We start from the raw sequence: 20,897 nt of genomic DNA, 5'->3' as shown, positions 1-20,897 counted from the left end.
GTTACTTCTTCAATGCCAGTTTTTTTTTAATTGCAGAGCTTTAAAGAACTTTTTCATTTAATAATAATATATATATAATGAGAAATGGTAGCTTTTTTTATTTTCATAAAATGTGCAAAAAGGTCAAAATGTTCTAGGGCAATTAAATGCTATGCATGGTTTCCCTATATAAAGCTCGTACGAATTCACAAAGTTTCATTCCCGACAGTTGAACAAAATCGCAGATTGAAATGCTGACACTGCAATTTTTGGAGGCACTTGCAATAATTTTGTGGATGTATTTCCTGTGGAGACGAAGAAGATTTTACATTATGATGCTGAGGCTGCCTGGACCAATGGGACTTCCCTTTGTCGGACTTGCATTCGACTACATTCGCTTTAAACGTAAGTAATTATACTCTCGAATTAAATGAAGTTAAACTATTTTTGATGTTTACACACAGGTAAGATTCGCCTGCGTACCATTTTATTTCAAATGTATGGAAAGACGGTATTGACTTGGATTGGCATAACACCAGTCCTGGTCACCTGCGAACCAAAGATCCTTGAGGATATTTTGATGTCTCCCCATTGCAACAACAGGAGCTCTGTTGTGGACAAGGCCATTTCATCATGCGTCGGACTGGGGCTTTTAACTCTGAAGGGTATGTGACTAACTAACTGATTAGAATAATTTGTTGTTTCATAACTGACGATCGATTGTTTATATAGATAATCATTGGAATGAACGACGAAAACTTTTGTCACCATCGTTTAAGAATTACGCTGTTCTACGTTTTGTGCCAGTTTTGAACAATGAATCGAATTACTTGGTGACCTTACTGGGTGAATTTGTGGGTCGCGGAGAGTTGAACTTACTTCCAGAACTTAATAAATGGTCATTCAAAATAGCCGCTCGTAAGTAAATAGAAAAAAGTCCGATAAATTCGTATTTTATTAGCTCTTTAATTTCAGAAATTACTATGGGCGACGAAGTGAGAAGTCAAGCCAACTACAAGAACGGAAATCTGTTGGAAAGCTTCAAGGCGTATGATTATTACTATCTGATAACATTGATGGAAGCCAATTTTATATACTATTTTATATATATCATAGACTTAACAACCTAATACCTATTGGAGTTGTGATGCCTTGGCTCAGGAACAAGTATCTTGGAAAGCTATTTAGCTATGAAAAGCGACGACTAGAGGCCACCACGCAGTCAAATGCCTTCATCAAAGACGTACTTATAACTTAGGAGTCTGAGATTTCCTTCTAAAAAATATATTTACAGATAATTGACAAAAAGCTGAGTGGCAGCACCGAAACTAGCTCAGAACCGGCACTAATTGACCGCATTCTCGATCTTGTCAGAACCGGAGATCTTTCCTATGACGACGTAATGGGCGAATTTTCTAATATCATATTTGCCGCATCCGATACTTTATCTATCACAGTCAACAATGTGCTCATCCTGTTAGCAATGTTCCCCGACTGCCAGGATAAAGTGTTTGAGGAGCTAACAGAAGTGTTTCCTTCAGGAGGAGAATTCGAAGTTAGTCATGCGAATCTGGAGAAATTGGTGCAGTTGGATAAAGTTCTGCATGAGACAATGCGTTTGATACCGGCCGTTCCGCTTTTGATAAGGCAAACTTCCCAGGACATTCAACTATCAAACGGATATAAAATTCCAGAAGGCGTAACCCTAATGATAGACATTTTCCACACCCATCGTAATAAGGATGTCTGGGGACCTCAGGCTAATGCCTTTAATCCCGATAACTTTCTGCCTGAAAATAAGCGAGCAAGACAACCTTATGCCTATTTACCTTTTTCAAAGGGGAAGAAAACATGCCTAGGTGGGTACTTCCTTAAAATTCTTTAAAAATATTAAAATATATTATATACTCAGGTTGGAAGCTTTCGCTTATATCCGCCAAGCTAGCTCTAGCTAAAATACTACGAAATTATGTGCTTAGTACCACCTTTTTGTATAAGGACCTTCAGTTTATAGACAACACCACAATGAAGCTGGCTGTGCAACCATTACTAGCAGTAAATCGTAGAGTAGAATGAAACATTGAACAATATTTCCATATCGTTTAATGCATGAAATAAAAACATCAAAGTAACCTTAACTAACTTTCCTCACTGTCATAAGTTCATCCCGGCAGTTTAAATGGAAAACACATTCGAAATGAACACCGCATAGACCGCAATACCTCTCCAAATTCAAAGTGACCCAAGATGTTGGCTCTGGCCAGGAATTCGTGGTGTGGCCAATTGCTGAGTCGCCTGGCGAACATCGAAGCCCTCTGCCCGTACTCGAAGTCATCCGCCGGCGGAAAGCAGGCCGAGAAGAAGGGCAAGTACAGGATCGTGATGGTGCGGCATGGGGAGTCCGAGTGGAACCAGAAGAACCTATTCTGCGGATGGTTCGATGCCAAGCTATCGGAGAAGGGGCAGCAGGAGGCCTGTGCCGCCGGCAAAGCCCTCAAAGATGCCAAAATTGAGTTCGATGTGGCCCACACCTCGGTGCTGACCAGAGCCCAGGATACACTCAGGGCTGCCCTGCAGTCCAGCGAGCACAAGAAGATCCCAGTGTGCACCACGTGGCGGCTCAACGAGCGCCACTACGGCGGACTGACGGGACTAAACAAGGCCGAGACCGCCAAGAAGTTCGGAGAGGAGAAAGTGAAGATCTGGCGCCGCAGCTTTGACACCCCACCGCCGCCCATGGAGAAGGATCACGAGTACTACGCCTGCATTGCTGAGGACCCGCGCTACAAGGACCAGCTGAAGCCGGAGGAGTTCCCCAAATCCGAGTCCCTCAAGCTCACCATCGAGCGCACATTGCCCTACTGGAACGAGGTCATAGTGCCCCAAATCAAGGATGGAATGCGGGTCCTGATTGCCGCCCACGGCAACAGCCTGCGGGGCGTGGTCAAGCACTTGGAATGCATCTCTGACAAGGACATCATGAGCCTCAACCTGCCCACGGGCATTCCCTTCGTCTACGAACTGGACGAGAGTATCAAGCCCTTGACCACGTTGAAGTTCCTCGGCGATCCGGAGACGGTCAAGAAGGCAATGGAGTCGGTCGCAAACCAGGGGAAAGCCAAGTGATCCGAGATTTCGGAATGTCCAGCAACCTCCGAAGAAGGTCAGAGCAATCAGCTCAATGCACTTGTATGCCAAACAAAAACGGCGAATCGAGAGTGCTCACTGTGGCCAGGCGAATGTCAAGCAGCAAATAAATTTATTTGATTTTAATTGACAATGAAGAGTCAACAACGATGGGCTGGCCATTGGTCTCTTGGTCTCTTGGTCTCTTGGTCTCTTGGTCTCTGGATCTCTGGCGACGGCTCTGGGTCCCAGGGTCTGGATCTAGATCTGGGTCTGGGTCTGGGTCTGGGTCTCGGTCTGAGCCAAAGTCCAGCCGTATTTATATGTGTTTCCATTGCGCTCGTTTAAGAAATCAGGGAATCGAGTGTGTCGCGTCAATTTTAATTGCTGCGGGATGAGTCCGAGCAGCCTCTGGCATTCCGAATGGGTCGAATTTTAATTTGTTTAAATGAAATACTCATTTAGGGCTTATTGACAAACAAATTGAATTGATTGATCTAAATGAATTTATATGCTGAGCCCGGTGCCCGGGGAGACTCAGATTCCCTCAGAATGCGATGCGTTGAGATGGGTGGCTGGAGTTTTGGTTTTGGTTTTGGTTTAGGTTTAGGTTTAGTCTTATGCGCATTTGACCCGCTGCCAGCCGTCTGTATGGGAGTTCATTTGGGGCCAGATTTTCCGCGTTAGGCTCGCAGAGCGTGGCGAGCTTTGATCCACTAAATTGAGAGCGTGAAACGAGCTAGGAGACGGGCACTCTGCTGGCAAACTGGGGTCCTCGGCAGGAGCCTCCTGCTTTTGCGGCTCTCTGAACTGGAATACCTTGCTGACTAGTGTGGCGCGAAGAGGCGTGAGCTCCACATTATTTGAACCTAATTACACAGCCGCAGTCGCGCCCAGACCGAAGTTAAAGCTAAAGTCAAAGTCGGCGCCCCGTCAAATCGTTTCCACTTTATATATACACATATATATATGTATATGTATATATGTGTGGTATACCAATTGCAGCATAGAAACGGCGGGAACATAAAAATGTTTGCACTTCGTATTTGTCGCGCATAAAATCTAATATCGAATTACAAGGCCCGGTCTTTGGTGAGGAGTCCAGAGTTCGCAAAACAGTGTGCGTGTCAGCGAAACTTTGTGGCAGGCTCCATCGAGCAACCGCTCCGGCTCCACATTTCCACATCCCCACGTCTCCACATCCTCATGCTCGCATCCACATCCCGCTGCCATAAAGAAACTGAATTGAGTTAAATGCGCGATAAATTGCTTTTTGCATTTATCATGGTCGCCCTGGCAGGCGGCAGCCCAAGTATTCGCTGGAGTCGGGCCAAGCCTAGACCACGAAGATGGCGAGGCGACTCTGTGGACTCCACCCAGACACCAAGACACCCGGACTACCGAACTCCTCCGCCCTCCCTCCCTCTGGCTGTGGCGAATATTGAACAAGATTTTTAATTAGTCGCCAAAGCGAAGAAAGTGGGGGCATGTGACCAAGAATGCAAGACTTCGAGGAATTCACTCAAGTTCGGGCAGAGGCTCGGTTTATTTATGCGATACAGTTGGGTATTTATTGGGCCAAGTCTTGGTTGATCACCTGGCTGATGTAGGGCAGAAAACTGGACACCCGCGTGTAGACATCGGGTCTGCCCTGGGCACAGGTGGATGATCCGTACGAGACAATTCCCACTAGGTGCGGCTGCAGACCAGGCTTAATCAGGGGTCCCCCAGAGTCGCCCTAAAATTAGGAAATCATTATTGATTCCGCTTAGCACAAAACTATTATTTATTTACTCACCACACATGCCCCTTGGCCCTGGACAGCCAGGGCGCAGATCTCGTTCCGAGTCACCCGAAATCCCTTCTGGTTGCAATCCTCGTTCGAGATGGTGCGATAGTTCAGGGCCTGCAGCTGATCCGGCAGAGTCGCCGAGGAAGTGGATGAAGTGGTGGATCCCCAGCCGGTGAGGCGGACGGGAACCTTCTCGCCAATGCGATCCGAGCCACCGATAAGGATGGTACTGACATCGGACCGCTGCAGGCGAAACGGCGGAGTAACCTTGACCAGGGCGATGTCGTTGATGATCCGAGGACTAATCGAATACTGGGGATGGACGTGCTTGGTCACCACCCGGTGACGTAGTCCACCGGCCTTCCAGTTCAGCGTCCCAACGACCACGCTAACGTCCTCGACCTTCATCTTCTCCATACAGTGGGCCGCCGTAAGGACGTGCTGGCCGCTCACGATGGATCCTCCACAGAAGTGCTGCCAGCGTCCACGTCGCTGCATTTGCAAGGACACCTGGAAGGGCACCGTCTCGTTCACCCGCTGCCCACCATTAATCCTGTTGGGAGATTCGGTTGTCGGGGTCACCACGTCAGCTAGTCCTTGCCGAAGGATGAACAGCATGCAGAAAAGACGAAGTGTTAACATTTTAAAATACGATATCACGTTTAAAGTATTGCGAGTGAATTGCATTCCACTGCAACCCATCCATTTTATACATCTCCATGCAGAACGGCCTTATCATTTATTTGGCGATGCAAACATGTAAATTCTGGTGATCTTGAAATGCAATGTGGGCTGAATTTGGGTGACCTTTCCCGAATATCTGCTACAAATAACACTTATGTGTTTATGTACACTGAACCAAAATTCTCCACCTAGCAATTAAGATACCAGAAAGATTTTAAACATTATTGTATCAAACATTATTATGTAAAAAACGTAATTAATTTTATATTTAATAACGAAATATAATTAAAGGTTAGCTCAAAGTAATTTATAGCATTTTCAAAAATTCTGGACCAAACAGTAGTCCATTGGGATCTCCTGCTGCTCCGCTCCAAGCTGCCCAGTTGTCGCCTTGCGTGCCTGGTTATCATAAGCTGGCCGGGATGCGATCCTCGGATGCCATCATAAAACTGGGCTTGACAGAAGCGCCTACCTGTTGTCATCAATTAGGTAACACGCTCACGCGACCGATAAATATTAAGGCAGCTCTAGCCACAACCGTATCAGTATCTGTTTATCTGGGCGAATGCGAATTCGTATCTGGCCGCTGTTCCGTGGCATGATCTCTTATCTGATTTGCAAATAAGAATCTGTTTAATTTGCCAATGCTCCGACGCAGAGCCAATGCCAGATCGCTGCTTGTGTAGGGGTCCACAGTCATAATTTATAATACTAGTGGGATGGAGTGGGATGGGGTGGAGTGGAGTGGGTGATTCGCTGGGAGACCGAGGTGCTCCTTGTGGCGCGATACTGGGCAAATTAAGTACTAAAATAAACGACCAATTTACTGATTATGCAAAACACGCAATTAATTTTCCACTCGCCGCCGAGTGCGAAAATTAATTGCCTGCGAAGCGGAAAACTCATTCGGCTAACAAGGCTGATCCCGTTCGTTTATATGGGGATCAGTCATAATCATTTGCATACAAGTCGATGCAGAGGAATGTTTTTCCAACCTGGTTTTGATTGACCCTAAAATCCCCATGGCTAGCTGTTCTCTTCCTGAGCTGCTACTGTACTTTAAGCCTGGTACGTACACACATGACATGCAACTTCTCCCACTCCGAACAGATCATAAAACCAGCGGCTCTGCTTTATGAACTCGGTCAATAAATCAAGCTGAAGACGTTGGCGGCAAAGAGACAAACAAGAACACAAGTCCCGAAAACAAAAAGCCCATAAAAATTGCACCGAGAATGAATGCCCACATCGGATGTGGCCAGTTCTTCTGGGCCACACGCACAATTCTACAGAAGTTGGCTGGCCAACTGGTCAACTGGTCAACTGGCGAACATGGCCCAGAAGCAGGGCCATCCAGCGGGGCAGGCAATCAAACAAAATGTCATAATAATGATGGCGTCCCGTCGGAGCCGACGGGCAGGATGCTTATCTTGTTAACACCGGACCGATCCGCCAGCCCTTCACAAGGAGCATATGGTCTCGGGAACACTGCTGATGATGAAATGATTAAAGTGCACTTTATTAGTGGGAATTTTGAGCATCGTCTGCGATTCTGGTCTTCATCATTAAAGCGGGTTTCTGTGACGACTGGTTGTGCAAACTCGAAAGTGTTCGGCAGCTTATAATGCAAAGTGGTTGTAGTTTTAGGAAAATATGTGTTTCAATTTATATAACTTATACAATCATTACTTCCTGATACCTAATACTCCCAATGATAGATGTTCTTTATAATTGGCATTACTGTAATTTAGTTCGAATGTGTAATCAAATGTTCCTTTTTTTGGATTTAATAAAAATGTATAACAAACTTCTTGGTGTGTATTTTTCTTGATTAAATTTTGCCAGCTAGAACAAAGCCTAATGAGTTAACACAAGGATTAACCCGTCAGCCTTAAGTCCCTGCAGACGCACCAAGCCCACATGCAAATTAGAGGCGGGAATTAAGCATAAAGTCTGCAGATAAGTCATGCCGTGACAGGGTGGTCCAATTAACAAGTGGAGGCAGGAGGCAACACGACAGGCGCCAGAGTCGGATTCAGATCCCCAGACACATCCTGTGGACGGAGTCTCGCTCTCTGGCGATATAATAAAGCCATTTCGGGTTCAAATCGGTTCGCTGGCTCGCAGCTTCGTGGCGCTGCATCGCAGCGCAGGACAATTAACACAGAAGTCCAAAGATCAAGACCTCAACAGCAGCCAGGATGCAAACGGAGGAGCAGCGGGAGAAGGAAACCGAGAGGCCACGAAACCGAGAGGTGTGCATAATTAATTCGCGCCTGTGCGCCACACACAGTTGAGGTTCCTCGGTCCTATCCAGCTACAGCCGAAATGATTCATTAGCTGGATGCAATCAGCCCAGGAACTGACACATCTGACTCCGAATGTGGACCAGATAGCGCTCCATGGCCCGCCCATGAAAGAAGCATTGGCAGCAGCAATTGAGGCAGAACTCGAGGCAGCAATGGAGTCTGATTTGCATCGAACATGTGGATGGCCCGGAGCTCCTGTCTGCACTCGAAACTCAAACTGCATTCGCCTCCGAAGTGCCCAAGGTGTCCAAGGTGCTGATTGCCAGCGGCAGGTCTCCTTGTCTCCATGTCCGCACAATGAATTAAAAGAAATGTCCGCTGCCGTGGCAGGGGCTTGTTTAATCGGAATATTTAAATTATTCGCTGATTAAAACTCGAAGGCAGATCGGTCTGAAAGGAGTAGCTCTTGGTTAGTGGGCTGCCTCTTATTCCGCTGCTGATTCTTTTAGTGACTCTGCCCCAACTTGCGTAGGTGTTATTCTTGGGAATCGAGGAAGCTCACTCATCACCACGGATCTTTACATGATGTATAGAGGGGACTTACGCTGCGATTAAGGAAAGGAAGTGTCTATATAACCTGTTCAGGTTACCCTCAGAGTGAAATAAATCTTAGTTGGCTTACACCACTACCAGTCCCATTTGACTCCCCTCACCAACTGTCGGTTCCTATCGCCTAGACATTGCTATCGCTGCCCAGCGACCTTGTAACCCATTACATGAGGTGGGACGACCGCCCACAGCTGCACTTGATAAAATTCAAATGAATCGAGCAGAACGAAAAGCCCCAATTAATTGGGACTCTGGCATGGCTATATAAACCTCGGGTGCACTGCTAGATTCAGGCTCAGTCTAACCATGAACGCAGTAACTTATTTTGTGCTAGTTCTTACAGCTTTATTGGCTTTGGATGGGGTGAAAGGCAAACCCATGGGCAATGTCATCGATTGTAAGTGAAATTTATAGCTTAACCAAAGAGTACTGTATGCTTTATTCCACGATTATCCCAGTGGACAAGTATTTCGAGGAGGCGGACCTTAATTCGCAGGAGCGAGTGGTTGGCGGTTACGATGTGCCCGAGGATGAATATGTTCCCTACCAGGTGTCCATGCAGTTTCTTACCCGCAGTGGAAAGATGCGACACTTCTGTGGTGGATCCCTGATTGCTCCAAATCGCGTCCTTACCGCTGCCCACTGCGTCAATGGCCAGAATGCCAGTCGAATTAGCGTTGTGGCTGGGATTAGGGATCTCAACGATAGCTCCGGCTTCCGATCTCAGGTGCAGTCGTACGAGATGAACGAGAACTACCAGGAGTTGGTGACTAGCGACATTGCCATCCTCAAGATCGACCCGCCCTTTGAGCTGGACGAGAAGCGAGTGTCCACCATTGACGTCAGTGGATCAGACAACGTAGGTGCCGATCAGGAGGTTCTCCTCACCGGATGGGGTTCTGTCTTCCACTTCGGCACAGGTCCGTTCGCCAAATACCCCACTGTACTCCAGAAACTCACCTACAAGACCCTGAGCAATTCCAAGTGCAAGGAGACGATGACCCAGCTGACCGACACCGAGATCTGCGCCTTGGAGAGGTTTGGCAAGGGAGCCTGTAATGTGAGTAGTATATTCAAGTGAATACCTCAATGATGTTAGCTAATTTTGTACTAAAAAATTATTTAATTTAGGGCGATTCTGGCGGTCCTCTGGTGATGAAAAGCGGCGAGTCCTATAAACAGGTGGGCGTCGTCTCCTATGGAACTGCTTTCTGCGCCTCGAACAACCCCGATGTCTATACCAGAGTGTCCATGTTTGACGGCTGGATTAAGGAAATAATGGCTTAATGCGATTTCAGATATAAATTGTCAAATTAATATTGGAATATGAATCTCGATTTATTCAAATACATTCTGAAAACCCCCAACAAACTATAGGTACTCTTTACTAATTAGTCAGCTTAATTAGTCAGTTATCTTTGTCCGTAAAAATTCCTCCCAAATTCGCAATTAGATATTTGCAAACCAGGTAACTGGGTTACTTTACCAGCAGAAGCTCTCATTATAATTTCAATTTCAAGATCAAATATAATGGCATAACCAAGTAGCCAAGGTGACCCAGATAGTTTGCGATACATATGCAAATTATCTTTCCAATGGGGGCTAAGCTCCTATTTAAGAAGTGTGGCAGGTGCACAGCCAGTGGCATTATCCAAACTACGATGGGTCTAACTGAACTACTACTGATCGGAGTAATTACGGTGGGAGGAGTCTTCGGAAGACTGAATTGTGAGTTTCAATTGGAATTAATAATTCAGAATTCCCTTGTAACAGAAATATATTACGAGTATATATTGTACCAGCTCGTCAACCCAGTGGGTATACTCCTCATCGTATTGTTGGAGGCGCTGATATTCCACCTGGAGAACATGTGCCCTACCAGGTTTCCCTGCAGTACAGAACCCGCGGTGGTCAGATGCACTTCTGCGGTGGATCCATCATCGCCGACAATCGCATCCTGACTGCTGCTCACTGTTGTCAGGGCCTCAATGCCAGTCGCATGTCGGTGGTGGCCGGAATTCGAGGTCTGAACGAGAAGGGTTCTCGCTCCCAGGTGCTATCCTACAGTATACATCCCAAGTATCAGGAACTGGTTACCAGCGATCTTGCCGTGCTGTCCATCAATCCTCCGCTGAAACTGAACAACTCCACCATTAGTGCAATTGAGTATCGATCTCAGGGCAAAGACTTCGTCGGCGGTGGAGTTCCAGTGACCCTGACGGGATGGGGTCTCCGCTTACCAGTGCCCTTTCCCTTCTTGGAAAATGTGAACTATCCCAATGTTCTGCAGCGTATGAGTTACCACACGATCTCGAACACTGAGTGCCGGAATGCCGGCATGGAGAGCGTTACGGACACGGAGATCTGCGCCAGGGGTCCTTTCAGGGGAGCCTGCTCGGTGAGTTAGGAGATAGTACAATGTCAACATGAAATAATAATATATTTTACCTTATTTTCAGGGTGACTCTGGCGGTCCTCTGGTAATGCAGTCGACAAGTGGATTACAGCAAGTGGGCATAGTGTCCTACGGCTTGGTGGTGTGTGGTCTGTACATCTCTCCGGATGTCTACACCAGGGTGTCTACCTTCAGTAACTGGATAGGAAATCAAATGGAGTCGTGAAGGAGAAGAGGATGCCAGCCCTTTTCGATCAGTTTATTCACTTGCAGATAACATCAATTTAACAACTAAGACAAAACTAATAAAGACAGCAAGGTTTCATCTACTCGGCCGCCTCTTCTGGGGGAGCTTCTTCTGCGGCTGGAGCAGCCTCCTCTGCGGGAGCGGGCTCCTCCGCGGGCGGTGGTGCCGCCACTTCTTCTGGTGGAGGTGGTGCCGCTTCTGCGGCGGCTTCAGGTGCAGCCTCTTCTGGGGGCGGTGGTGCAGCTTCCTCGGCTGGAGCAGGTGGTGCTTCATCCGCAGGCGCCTCTGCTGCAGGAGCTTCTGCAGCTGGCTGGGCCTCCGCTGCCTCATCCTGAGCTGCTGGCTCTGCTAAATTGGTGCCCGAAGTTCTGGCCGTGGCCGGAGCAGTGCCCGGTTCAGATGGCGGCACGGTTCCGGGAGCAGTTCCGGTAGCTGTTGCCGGTGGTGTTGGAACGGCAGTCATCGCAGCAGTTCCTGGACCAGTTGTCGGGGCTGTCGCAAGAGTTACGTCATCATAGCCATCCCTTGCTGTATCCGGGGAAGAGGTCGCCTCCAGTTCGGTGGGATCCGTGGGTTCGGCACAGGGGTCTACGATTGGCTTGGTAGCAACGCGCTGCAAATTTGGTTATATGTTTTTAAATTCAGCAGGGTGCAAGGATACTTTCTCCTTTTGAGCTTTTGTTACATACCAACATGACCTTGCGGAAGAATCTCTGAAGAACGCTCGCTGCATTTTCCCTGCGCAGTTCCTCCTCATTGTCCACTTTTTCCTGATGGATTCAAGTCACAAACAGCATGGCAGCCTGTTAAAAGAAGATTCACTTACCGTTGCGCAGACGCAGACGCAAACTTCTTGCGGGAACTGGAGGCGAACCCAGTATCCACGCCAAGCCGACTGGATCGTGATGGCTGCCTGGGTGCGCATGGCCTCATTGATGCGCATCAGCTCCCTGTCCCGGAAGTACTGATATAACAGCTCCGTCCCATCGGCTCCACGTTCAGCGGACATATAGGCGTCCACGAAGCGCTTGTAGGCACTCTCGATGGCCGGCCGTGACATTACCAGCTCCTCGTCGGTGAACTTGCACTTTTGCAGCAGCTCCTCCAGGATGTCCACATCCTCGAAGTTGATCGCCTGCTTGCCGCGCCGCATCTCGCAGCGCCGTTTCTCGAGGAAGTTGCGGAAACAGTCCTCTATAACCTGGCCCATCAACTCGGACTTCTCCTTGGAGAGGTCGCAGATACAGAGGTCCGATATTATGCTGTCCACCTGGCGAAGAGAACGGTCCAAAATGGTCTTGGCAACTAAACAAAAGATGGGAATACGAAATGAAAATGTGGATACTTTCTACACGCTGCATCTGATGATTACTTACCCATAGCCTTTTCCCTGGTCACGATCAACGAATGCAGATAGTCGATGATGAACTGGCAGAGACACTCCTTCTTCGGCTGACATCTTAGCACCTCTCGTGTAACATCTGAAAGGAGTTCCGGCAGGCCCTCCGGAACATTAATCGCCTGTTGGCGCATCCTGCCACGCTGAATCAGGTAATTCATCTTTATTTGTTGGAAGTATGATGCAAATTTCTATAATTTTGAACAGTCAACGGTTCGGCTGCGAAGAATATGATAATTCGGAAATGATAAGTTTTGAAATGCCCTTTTATCCGGGCTACTACGATGAACCTGGATGAACCTCGGGAATTGTAAAAATAATGTATATTTTAGAATTGGTCCCGAAGAAATAATAATTTACAGCGCCCTACAATGTATTTTACACGGAATGGTTGCAAACTAACTCGCTAATGTAAAATTTTTAGTTTCGTTTACTTGACCTAGGTGGCGCTAGCAAAGGGTAGTGCAAAATTATGCTAGTCTTTTAAGAAATGCTGCCAAGTAAAATCTCAGCTACTGGAAGAGCACTTCATTATATGAGAAAGAAAATAAATAAAAAAAAAAAGAAGGTGAGAAAGGAGAAGTGTTTTAAAATATGATCCCCAGAGATCTCCATTCGTTATATGTGGTAAACATATTTTAATAAAGGAGATTTACGCGTTTCCCTGAGAATTCCCAAAGTCCACCCTTACTTTGTAATATGTAAAGCGAATAAATGGTAAATCGTACCTGTGTTTCATATATGTAGGTAAAAGTGCACCCTTGTACCTTTCAACGAAAGTGGGTGTGTATCGGAAATTAGCACTGCCTACTTTTGTATTCAGCCGGTGTAGGAAATCAACGGGGTTCTTGCTGGATTCTTCTTTATCAAAATCCATTGAACTGCTTTCCTTTTCTTTCCTTTCAACTGATCTTTAACCCAGAAACTTGGTAATTTAACAAAGTTAGCGCCAAAACAAAATACTTTCGATTATGGTAGGTAATCCTACATACATACGTACATATGTACATATATAGTTAAAACACTATATACAAGCAACAGTGGCGTGCGCAGTGGGGACTGCGGTGTTTAGCTTTACAATCCGAACACGATTCAAAAATACTCTTTTTAAAAAAAATTTTAAAATACAAAGGTTAAAAATCACTTATAAATTAAAACAAAATGTGTAATTCATATATTTTATTAATAACAACTAAAAAGAACAAATTTGAAAAATCGTGTACAAGCTTGGTATTTAAAAATGAACCCCCTTACAATCTCCTCCCATGCATTTCGCCTCCAAAAGCTGCGTATAAAAGCTGTTTTCCGCGGTTGTATTTCGATCGGCTCGCCGACGAATACGGGAAAGCTTTCACTACCTCGATCGCAATCGGCACTACGGGCTTGGGATCAGTTGGCGACGGAATGCAGCAGCTGATCAGAGTGGCGCGGACGTTGGGTGAGGAACTGGGTGATTCACGGCTGCCTGGATGATCGATTTGCCGCCTTCGTCTTCGCAGGTCAACGCTCGAGCGCATGCAGCGTGTGGAGGATTGGAGGTGAAAACCGGGGAATCGCCTGCCTGGCCGCCCTCTCCGAGACCCACCAGATTCTCCAGAAGACTTGCCGGGACTTCGCCAATGCGGAACTGGCTCCCAAAGCGCGCCACCATGACCGGGAGGAGCTTTATCCGGCGGAACAGGTGCGGCGGTTGGGAGAACTTGGCCTCATGGCGGTGGCAGTGCGAGAGGAGTATGGTGAGTACTTATTTAAATACTAATACTTATTTTAAATATTAAAAATATTTACATTACGAAGATAAAATCGGTATCAGTTTTTAAACTATATATAAATAGATCGTACTACCAGCAAAATGTAAACTGTATCCAAATTGAAATAATACCAAAAAAAAGCCATTAATACATTATTAATCTTTCAGGCGGTTCCGGACTGGATTACCAGGCCTATGCGATTGGCATGGAGGAGGTGGCTCGAGGTGATGCCGCCGTATCCATTGTGATGGGCGTGAATAATCTGTACCTGGGTGCAGTGCAGCAGCATGGAACCGAGCAGCAGAAGCAGGATTTCCTGGTGCCTTACACCCAGGGTGACCACATCGCCTTCTACGCATTATCGGAGCCCGGAAACGGATCGGATGCAGGAGCTGCCAGCACCACGGCCAAGCTTCAAGAGGACAGCTACCAAATAAACGGCACCAAAGCGTGGATATCAAACTCCAAAGAGGCCAGCGGCGGAATCGTCTTCGCCACGGTGGACAAGAGCCTGAAACACAAGGGAATCACTGCCTTTCTCACGCCCAAGGATGTTCCAGGACTAACCATTGCCAAGAAGGAAAGCAAAATGGGCATGAGGGCCACTTCGACTTGCCAGCTAGTGCTGGAGGACGTGCAGGTGCCGCGATCCCGGGTTCTTGGAGCTCCCGGGGATGGCTTCAAGATCGCTATGCAGTCCTTGGACTGTGGAAGGATCGGTATAGCCGCCCAGGCCACCGGCATCGCACAAGCTGCCCTGGAATTGGCCGTGGACTATTCGCAGAAGAGGGTGGCCTTCGGGAAGCAGTTGGCACGGATGCAGCTCATCCAGCAGAAGCTGGCCGACATGGCCACGCGGGTGGAGACCTCGAGGCTGCTTACTTGGCGTGCCGCTTGGCTGAAGGATAATGGGCTGCCCATCACAAAGGAGGCGGCGATGGCCAAGCTGCATGCCTCCGAGGCCGCCACTTATTGTGCCCACCAGTGCATCCAGATCCTGGGCGGTATGGGGTTTACCACCGATCTGCCTGCAGAGCTCTATTACCGGAATGCTCGCGTCACAGAGATTTACGAGGGAACCTCTGAAATCCAAAGAATTGTGATCGCCAATGCAGTACTCCGGGAACTGGGAAGGGAGTGAACCATTTGTGGGTATTTCTTCATTACTGCTGCCAAACAAATTCGAATTATTGCACTTATCCTTGTTACATATGTTAATTAGTTTAAATATGCCAGACAAATGCATTTAAAAAGGTAAATTTAAACCATTAAAACCAGAACTTAAAAATGTCTTTATTATTGAATTAAATATTTACCGCCAGTGAATTAAGTAACGGCTTGCGCTAACAGCATATTTAACATTGCTAACAACAGTGAAATGTAAACTAACATTAATTTTACAGTAAAATACCGGCTACACGAAAGAAAATATCGATATTGCCCATCATCGATAAGTAAATCGATTTTATTACAGCTGCTCCGTTGTTATTGTTTCGTCAATTTAAATAAAACTCACTTTTACGATTAAATGACGGCCAATTTGTTAAACCTGAACGTGGACACGCTGTTTGAGCAGCACAGCGTGTCCGAGATAGACGCGGTGCACAAAAAGATCCTGTCGGTGGTGGAGAACAAGCGCGAGGAGTTGCGCACCCATGTCGGGTAAGTGATGTGGCACATCCACATCTGCGGCTATAAACGTTTTTAATCTTGAAGGGAGCGGTACCGGGATCTTCTGCAGGCGGCAGACACCATTGCGGCGATGCAAACGTCTGCCGGCACACTTATGGAGCAAGTGCAACACGTGCAAGCCAATTGCCGCAGTCTTAACGAGCAGCAACTCCTGGGTTTTCAGTCGAGTACTGTCAATGCAAGCGCCAAAGATGCCGTACTGCAGGAGAGGAACGCCGGAAAGAAGCTGCAGACCTACTACGGTACAATGGCTCAGATCAAGTTACTCACTGCCCTGCCGGAACTTATCTGGACCCACTTGGACAATGATCGCTTCTACGCCGCTACCGAGTTGTTCATCTTCAGTCGGCACATAAGCACAGGCTTGCAACTGGATGGCCAGAGTGCCCTGATGCAGAAACTTCCTGTTGCGCGCAAGCAATGGGAAATACTGCGCCCCTTCCACGTGACCATTAAACAAGCCATACTGACTGCACTGGAGAGGGAGGAACTTCTTCCCGAAATGGCTGTGGACTGCCTGCAGAGCCTTCTCTTGCTAGACAAAAGCGATCTCAGTGCTGTGCTAAAATCATTCTTGAACCTGCGCTCTTCAGCCTTTCTGAACTGTCTGCAAAGCGGACCATCGGAGCCACGTCGCGTCAAGGATCGCATCCTCGCTAGCTTAAACGTGCTCAACAGCACCGTAGACCTGCTGGACAAGTGTCTTTTGGGTAACTTGACATTTCTATATAGGCACAAAAGTACTGATTCAATTAAGATAATCTAGAAGTTTTTTAATTGAAACAAGCTACTATTGGAATAATCGCCTTTTCTCTCCTACAGGTGATAGCCTTCTTTTTAGTCGCCTGGAGGATTGCGCCTCTTCTACGTGTCCACCCAGCATCAACCGAATGGACAGTAGCGAGCGCCAGCTAGTCCATCTTTTACCCGATATCATCGCCGGTTTTAAGCCACAATTTGAGGTTCCTCAGCTAACACCTGAGCAGATGGGTTCATCACTCCAACAATGGCTAGATAAAATGAATGCCTTGGCAGCGGCTCATTTGCAGCAAGTCTTTGCATTAGTCAGCAACATGCAGACGATCCAGGACATCAAATCATCGGCCAGGACTAATGGCCGACCGGACTTCGCTCGCCTAGAACAGCAACTGCATCTAAAGCATAGCCAGTTAGACTTCTACGCCCGAAAGTACGTGCCGTTGATTAACGCCAGAGTGCGAGAGATCATTCGCAGCAGCTGGGCGTCCGCTATGAAGCAGACCTACGAACAAGTACTCTTGCTTATCGAATCCGGACAGTCGCAACCGCCTCAACAAATTTGGCGAGAGCAGAGTGATGATTTGCCTTTAAGCTTGGCGGCAGCGCTCAGCGATCAACCAAAGCGACTGGCTAATAGGACAAAGGGCTACGATGGCGCTACAATAGAACTGTGCAAGCGTTTTGACTCACATCTTACGAATATCGTCCAAGAGCTGAATGTTATGTTACAGGAACCAACGACGAGAGTTGAGGACAAGGTTTCACTTATCGAGTTTCTGCGCGAAACGGCCGAGGAGCAGTTGACAGAGTATTTGACCAACTTAAAAGGACTACAGCTAAGGGAACGCCCTGCTCTGCTCCTGGCTTTGCGAAATAGTCTCGCCTTAGTGGAGCTGTGCCCCAATTTAAAACTGTGCTTCTGTCAGCCGTCCAGTTGGCGCCAGTGGACCGACAATTCGGCAGGAATGGGTATCGAGCATTGGCAGCGCATTTGCGGCCTTATCGAAGAGGAAATGCTATCCTTTTGGCTGCTTATTGTTGACGATGTGTTGGCCGGCCACAATTGCGATGAGAAACTGCCGAAGGTCATTAATCACGAAGTGGTTCTCAGCGATTTTGCGGTAATTATATTAAAAGAAATTTGTCTACAACGAAACCTAATTAAATTCTTGAGCAGCTTTGGCAGACTTTGACACTGGAACAGCGTGACGAGGACCAGGAGCAAAGTGTACAGTCAACCATTCGAATCCCCAGTCAGCCGCGACTCTCCCTGCAGACGTATCTTCATCAGCTAATTCAGGCGTTAAATGTGGTTGTTCCCCAAACTCTGCCACCAAAGGTATTGCAAGCATTTGTTAAGCGCCTCATAGAAAAACTGCTCTGCCACTACGAAGGATTGGGCCACGCAGAATGCACCAAAGCCAGTCAGAATATTGCCTTGCAATTATACTTTGATCTTAAGTTCCTGGAGCGTGTGTTCGCCATTTCTCGGGAGGAGCGGACTCTCTACGACCAGATCCACGCCCAGCAGAACCAACTGCGGGACTGCATAGATCCCTTTGATTTCGAGCTGTTTGCTGAGCACATAACCGCGCATGTGTCTCGGGCGGCTTGCCGTCTGCAGGGTGAACTGGGAGTGCTCACACCCTCGCCAGCTGCTCCCAGTCAAGCAGCAACAGTTGCCAGTTCGTTGGCCCATGAGTCAGATCCCAATGTGCTATGTTTGAGCTCCTCCGGATCTACGTCGCTGTGGTTCCCTTTGCTGCCCATTGTGATGCCCCAAGCTGCCGGAAGAGTTACTAGCACAGAGCGGAAATCTTTGGCACTAGAGCCAGTGGAGAAGGTGAGTAAAAAGAGTGAAGATATACAGGGCTGTCGACGTTGGCTTCAAGAGTATTATTTTTAATTAGATTTGAGCACCTGTTCTGGATTTCAAATCTCTTATATGTTTTACTATTTATTATTCGAAACTGATTAGCTGAAGAATCAATTCGACAGCCCTAACCTATATATCTACGTTTATCTTTCACCAACTTTATGGAGTCATAATGCTACGTTCCCATGTTTCTTTCCTAGGATTTCTATTGATTGCATTGCTAAGCCAATAGTTTCAACATTTACTCTGGTTGGGTAGTAATGGTATTTGATTGTTGATACTTTGTTATCATTCCTCGTTTGCATGCTGCATGATATTGATTGCTTAACCAATACTTATTAATAGTGAGCATAATAGCCTCATTGCTCTTATTAGGTGCTCCATTTCCAAATTTGGAAACCTCTTCAAGCTGAAGCAGCAGTTTAATTAAACTAATTTGGTCCATCCAGCAATAAATAAACCAGAATGCCGCAAGACAAATTTTAATTAGGTGCAACTTTCTGCCGCCCCTTCTAGCCGCTCCTCCCCACTTCGCCCGCAAGTGGTTGGCAAAAGTTTCGCTTGAAACCCAACCCGAAATTTCCAAGTGGATGGCCAGAACATCGGCAGAATGATTATGTATATATTACGGCCGCGTATACGAGTGCCTTAGATGCTAATTAATGAATCGCTGCAATTATTGAAATCAAATCGCTGGGCAAATGTTAATTTATGGCCGTGGCTACTTGGCCGTTACTCGCATGTTTTGTAATTAGCTGCGATCTCCGACGGTATAAATCGTTCTCTAATTATGTCTGCTTTCCATTTGCTGCTGTTTGTTGCTGTTTGTTGCTCGCGATAAATCTGAGAGACCAACGGCAAATTAACAGATTAATCAGACAAACTACCAATTAATAGTACTAATTAATTAATAACATTTCTCTTTATCCCTCTATCTCTGCTTTCACCCATAGACGGCGACAACGACGCCGACGAGGAAGTCGGGTGGCAATGGAGCCCGCAAGGGAGACAGCAGCAAATCCAAATCCAGCGCAGCTTCCTTCTTCGGGATGTCCCAGGAGTGGTTTCGCTAGAGGATTCAAATCAAGTGGCCTGTGAAGTGCATTCGAGTGGAATGCAAATGGGAGCGCGGAGCACCATTGTTAAGCCGAGCATTCAAAATGTTTAACCTATATCCAAACATACTTGTAGAGCAGGCGGGCAGCGCCCAGTAATTGTAAGAAAGTCACATACATTATAGAAATATACACCCTGATATCACTTTTAATTTCAACTTAACTCTAAATTTGTAATTTTTAATGCGCTTTGATGTTGCCACGGTTGCTATTTCTTGCCTCCCTTCTTGCCACCGCCTGCGGCTGCCTTTTGGTCCTGTCCTTTCTTGGCTCCACCTTTGTCACCGCCGCCTCCATCGCCGCCTTTGTTTTTATTTCCGGAGCCACCTCCACCTCCGCCGCCGCCTCCACCACCGCCGCCCTTTTTCTGTGGGCAAAGAAACACGGAAAGATTTCGCTTTGAGCTGGGACCGAGCAAATAACGAGCCACGGTTGTTTAAGGTTGCGCAGCGAAGTCAGTAAATGAGAAAAAGGTTAGTTGTGCCAGTGGTTTGGATTGCAATGGGGAGACCCTTATTTCAAAGGACCAGAAATTCTTTAATTACATACAGCAGCGGCTATTATCCGCATAATGATAATGTAATCATCTTCTGTCCCTTATTTGTGTTCTAACAAAACAGGTTGCACTAAGTATGTATCTTAAGTTTAATTTTAAAGTTTCAAGTCAACCTATGAAAGATTTTCATTAATTCGGCATTGCTCTTATAAATGGTCAGGAAACGCAGAAATTTTTGTTAATAAAGTTGGACAACAAATTATTCTAAAATTGCGGAAAAGTAAGGCTAAAGTTAAATATTGTTAAATTGCTACTTAGAAGTTTATTGGGACCATGAGCTGAATGGGCACTGAACGGCACTAAGATGAGGATTACGAGTAGTTAGACTCACAATTAGTACGCAAGTTGCATAACACAAATATTGCTTACATTGCCGCCGCCTCCACCACCGCCACCTCCTCCTCCTCCGCCGCCGCCGCCTCCTTTATTTTTACCCATTCTATCAACTTCTCGGAAAGGCAATTATTTTATTTATTTGGTTTAGTTTGCGGTGCTTGCTGTTGGTTTTGGCTAGAGTAAACTTATGCCACAGCTGGCAAACTGCAACTAATAAGCAGCACCATTGCCGCAAAGCGAAATGCATGAAATTAAATCATTTGGCCAGAAAAAGAAGGCCAAAATAAACGTTGAGAGCAAAACACAAAATGCGCAACAGCCAACGGCGAATG

The 20,897-nt window shown here is 46.8% G+C and overlaps 8 protein-coding genes across 9 annotated transcripts; 6 read left to right on the top strand and 2 right to left on the bottom strand.

The window, feature by feature from the left end:
- The first annotated feature begins 230 nt into the window (after positions 1-230).
- LOC122619376 (probable cytochrome P450 313a5) lies at positions 231-2,057 on the top strand. Its single transcript, XM_043796279.1, has 7 exons — positions 231-384; positions 444-644; positions 712-897; positions 955-1,027; positions 1,096-1,222; positions 1,274-1,838; positions 1,892-2,057. Exons 1-7 carry the CDS (start codon positions 231-233, stop codon positions 2,053-2,055), a joined length of 1,470 nt encoding a protein of 489 aa, XP_043652214.1. The 3' UTR covers positions 2,056-2,057.
- A 57-nt stretch (positions 2,058-2,114) lies between these two features.
- LOC122619377 (phosphoglycerate mutase 2) lies at positions 2,115-3,252 on the top strand. Its single transcript, XM_043796280.1, has one exon. It carries the CDS (start codon positions 2,227-2,229, stop codon positions 3,103-3,105), a length of 879 nt encoding a protein of 292 aa, XP_043652215.1. The 5' UTR covers positions 2,115-2,226; the 3' UTR covers positions 3,106-3,252.
- A 1,423-nt stretch (positions 3,253-4,675) lies between these two features.
- On the bottom strand, positions 4,676-5,539 carry LOC122621832 (chymotrypsin-1). Its single transcript, XM_043799822.1, has 2 exons — positions 4,904-5,539; positions 4,676-4,843 (listed from the first exon to the last, which is right to left on the bottom strand). Exons 1-2 carry the CDS (start codon positions 5,537-5,539, stop codon positions 4,676-4,678), a joined length of 804 nt encoding a protein of 267 aa, XP_043655757.1.
- A 3,031-nt stretch (positions 5,540-8,570) lies between these two features.
- LOC122622484 (chymotrypsin-2) lies at positions 8,571-9,726 on the top strand. Its single transcript, XM_043800936.1, has 3 exons — positions 8,571-8,836; positions 8,898-9,499; positions 9,571-9,726. The coding sequence occupies exons 1-3, from the start codon at positions 8,746-8,748 to the stop codon at positions 9,724-9,726; spliced, it is 849 nt and encodes a 282-aa protein (XP_043656871.1). The 5' UTR covers positions 8,571-8,745.
- Positions 9,727-10,100: 374 nt separating this feature from the next.
- Positions 10,101-11,060, top strand: LOC122620840 (chymotrypsin-1). Its single transcript, XM_043798493.1, has 3 exons — positions 10,101-10,167; positions 10,242-10,837; positions 10,899-11,060. The coding sequence occupies exons 1-3, from the start codon at positions 10,101-10,103 to the stop codon at positions 11,058-11,060; spliced, it is 825 nt and encodes a 274-aa protein (XP_043654428.1).
- An 18-nt stretch (positions 11,061-11,078) lies between these two features.
- LOC122620839 (fibrous sheath CABYR-binding protein) lies at positions 11,079-12,734 on the bottom strand. Its single transcript, XM_043798492.1, has 4 exons — positions 12,458-12,734; positions 11,908-12,386; positions 11,771-11,851; positions 11,079-11,694 (listed from the first exon to the last, which is right to left on the bottom strand). Exons 1-4 carry the CDS (start codon positions 12,639-12,641, stop codon positions 11,161-11,163), a joined length of 1,278 nt encoding a protein of 425 aa, XP_043654427.1. The 5' UTR covers positions 12,642-12,734; the 3' UTR covers positions 11,079-11,160.
- A 1,092-nt stretch (positions 12,735-13,826) lies between these two features.
- Positions 13,827-15,511, top strand: LOC122620988 (short-chain specific acyl-CoA dehydrogenase, mitochondrial). Its single transcript, XM_043798695.1, has 3 exons — positions 13,827-13,918; positions 13,980-14,216; positions 14,399-15,511. Exons 1-3 carry the CDS (start codon positions 13,885-13,887, stop codon positions 15,370-15,372), a joined length of 1,245 nt encoding a protein of 414 aa, XP_043654630.1. The 5' UTR covers positions 13,827-13,884; the 3' UTR covers positions 15,373-15,511.
- Positions 15,512-15,685: 174 nt separating this feature from the next.
- On the top strand, positions 15,686-19,836 carry LOC122620987 (conserved oligomeric Golgi complex subunit 1). 2 transcript variants are annotated; one of them, XR_006326168.1, is made up of 6 exons: positions 15,686-15,893; positions 15,948-16,633; positions 16,746-17,803; positions 17,860-18,525; positions 18,759-18,821; positions 19,512-19,602. XR_006326168.1 is itself a non-coding variant. In XM_043798694.1 (5 exons), the coding sequence occupies exons 1-5, from the start codon at positions 15,760-15,762 to the stop codon at positions 19,629-19,631; spliced, it is 2,664 nt and encodes an 887-aa protein (XP_043654629.1). In that variant the 5' UTR covers positions 15,688-15,759; the 3' UTR covers positions 19,632-19,836. The 2 variants fall into 2 exon arrangements, 1 of the variants encoding a protein (XP_043654629.1); XM_043798694.1 differs by lacking the exon at positions 18,759-18,821 and having other exon boundaries at positions 15,688-15,893; positions 19,512-19,836.
- The last annotated feature ends 1,061 nt before the right edge of the window (positions 19,837-20,897 follow it).

This window comes from Drosophila teissieri, chromosome 3R, assembly GCF_016746235.2.
Source record: "Drosophila teissieri strain GT53w chromosome 3R, Prin_Dtei_1.1, whole genome shotgun sequence".
NCBI lineage: Eukaryota > Metazoa > Arthropoda > Insecta > Diptera > Drosophilidae > Drosophila > Drosophila teissieri.
Note: the sequence above shows the minus strand (reverse complement) of the source record. Positions and strands in the feature narration are given on the sequence as shown.

Coding starts and splice junctions, on each gene's coding strand:
- LOC122619376 (XM_043796279.1), top strand. CDS start 231: ATGCTGACACTGCAATTTTTGGAGGCACTTGCAATAATTTTGTGGATG. Junction 898..954: donor GTCATTCAAAATAGCCGCTC/GTAAGTAAATAG, acceptor CTTTAATTTCAG/AAATTACTATGGGCGACGAA. Junction 1,028..1,095: donor CTGTTGGAAAGCTTCAAGGC/GTATGATTATTA, acceptor TATATATCATAG/ACTTAACAACCTAATACCTA.
- LOC122619377 (XM_043796280.1), top strand. CDS start 2,227: ATGTTGGCTCTGGCCAGGAATTCGTGGTGTGGCCAATTGCTGAGTCGC.
- LOC122621832 (XM_043799822.1), bottom strand. CDS start 5,539: ATGTTAACACTTCGTCTTTTCTGCATGCTGTTCATCCTTCGGCAAGGA. Junction 4,844..4,903: donor AGGGCCAAGGGGCATGTGTG/GTGAGTAAATAA, acceptor TCCTAATTTTAG/GGCGACTCTGGGGGACCCCT.
- LOC122622484 (XM_043800936.1), top strand. CDS start 8,746: ATGAACGCAGTAACTTATTTTGTGCTAGTTCTTACAGCTTTATTGGCT. Junction 8,837..8,897: donor CATGGGCAATGTCATCGATT/GTAAGTGAAATT, acceptor CGATTATCCCAG/TGGACAAGTATTTCGAGGAG. Junction 9,500..9,570: donor TTGGCAAGGGAGCCTGTAAT/GTGAGTAGTATA, acceptor TATTTAATTTAG/GGCGATTCTGGCGGTCCTCT.
- LOC122620840 (XM_043798493.1), top strand. CDS start 10,101: ATGGGTCTAACTGAACTACTACTGATCGGAGTAATTACGGTGGGAGGA. Junction 10,168..10,241: donor AGTCTTCGGAAGACTGAATT/GTGAGTTTCAAT, acceptor ATATTGTACCAG/CTCGTCAACCCAGTGGGTAT. Junction 10,838..10,898: donor CTTTCAGGGGAGCCTGCTCG/GTGAGTTAGGAG, acceptor CCTTATTTTCAG/GGTGACTCTGGCGGTCCTCT.
- LOC122620839 (XM_043798492.1), bottom strand. CDS start 12,641: ATGAATTACCTGATTCAGCGTGGCAGGATGCGCCAACAGGCGATTAAT. Junction 11,852..11,907: donor GCGTCTGCGTCTGCGCAACG/GTAAGTGAATCT, acceptor TGAATCCATCAG/GAAAAAGTGGACAATGAGGA. Junction 11,695..11,770: donor TCTTCCGCAAGGTCATGTTG/GTATGTAACAAA, acceptor CCAAATTTGCAG/CGCGTTGCTACCAAGCCAAT.
- LOC122620988 (XM_043798695.1), top strand. CDS start 13,885: ATGCAGCAGCTGATCAGAGTGGCGCGGACGTTGG. Junction 13,919..13,979: donor CAGAGTGGCGCGGACGTTGG/GTGAGGAACTGG, acceptor TCGTCTTCGCAG/GTCAACGCTCGAGCGCATGC. Junction 14,217..14,398: donor GGCAGTGCGAGAGGAGTATG/GTGAGTACTTAT, acceptor TTAATCTTTCAG/GCGGTTCCGGACTGGATTAC.
- LOC122620987 (XM_043798694.1), top strand. CDS start 15,760: ATGACGGCCAATTTGTTAAACCTGAACGTGGACACGCTGTTTGAGCAG. Junction 17,804..17,859: donor TGGTTCTCAGCGATTTTGCG/GTAATTATATTA, acceptor ATTCTTGAGCAG/CTTTGGCAGACTTTGACACT. Junction 18,526..19,511: donor CACTAGAGCCAGTGGAGAAG/GTGAGTAAAAAG, acceptor TTTCACCCATAG/ACGGCGACAACGACGCCGAC.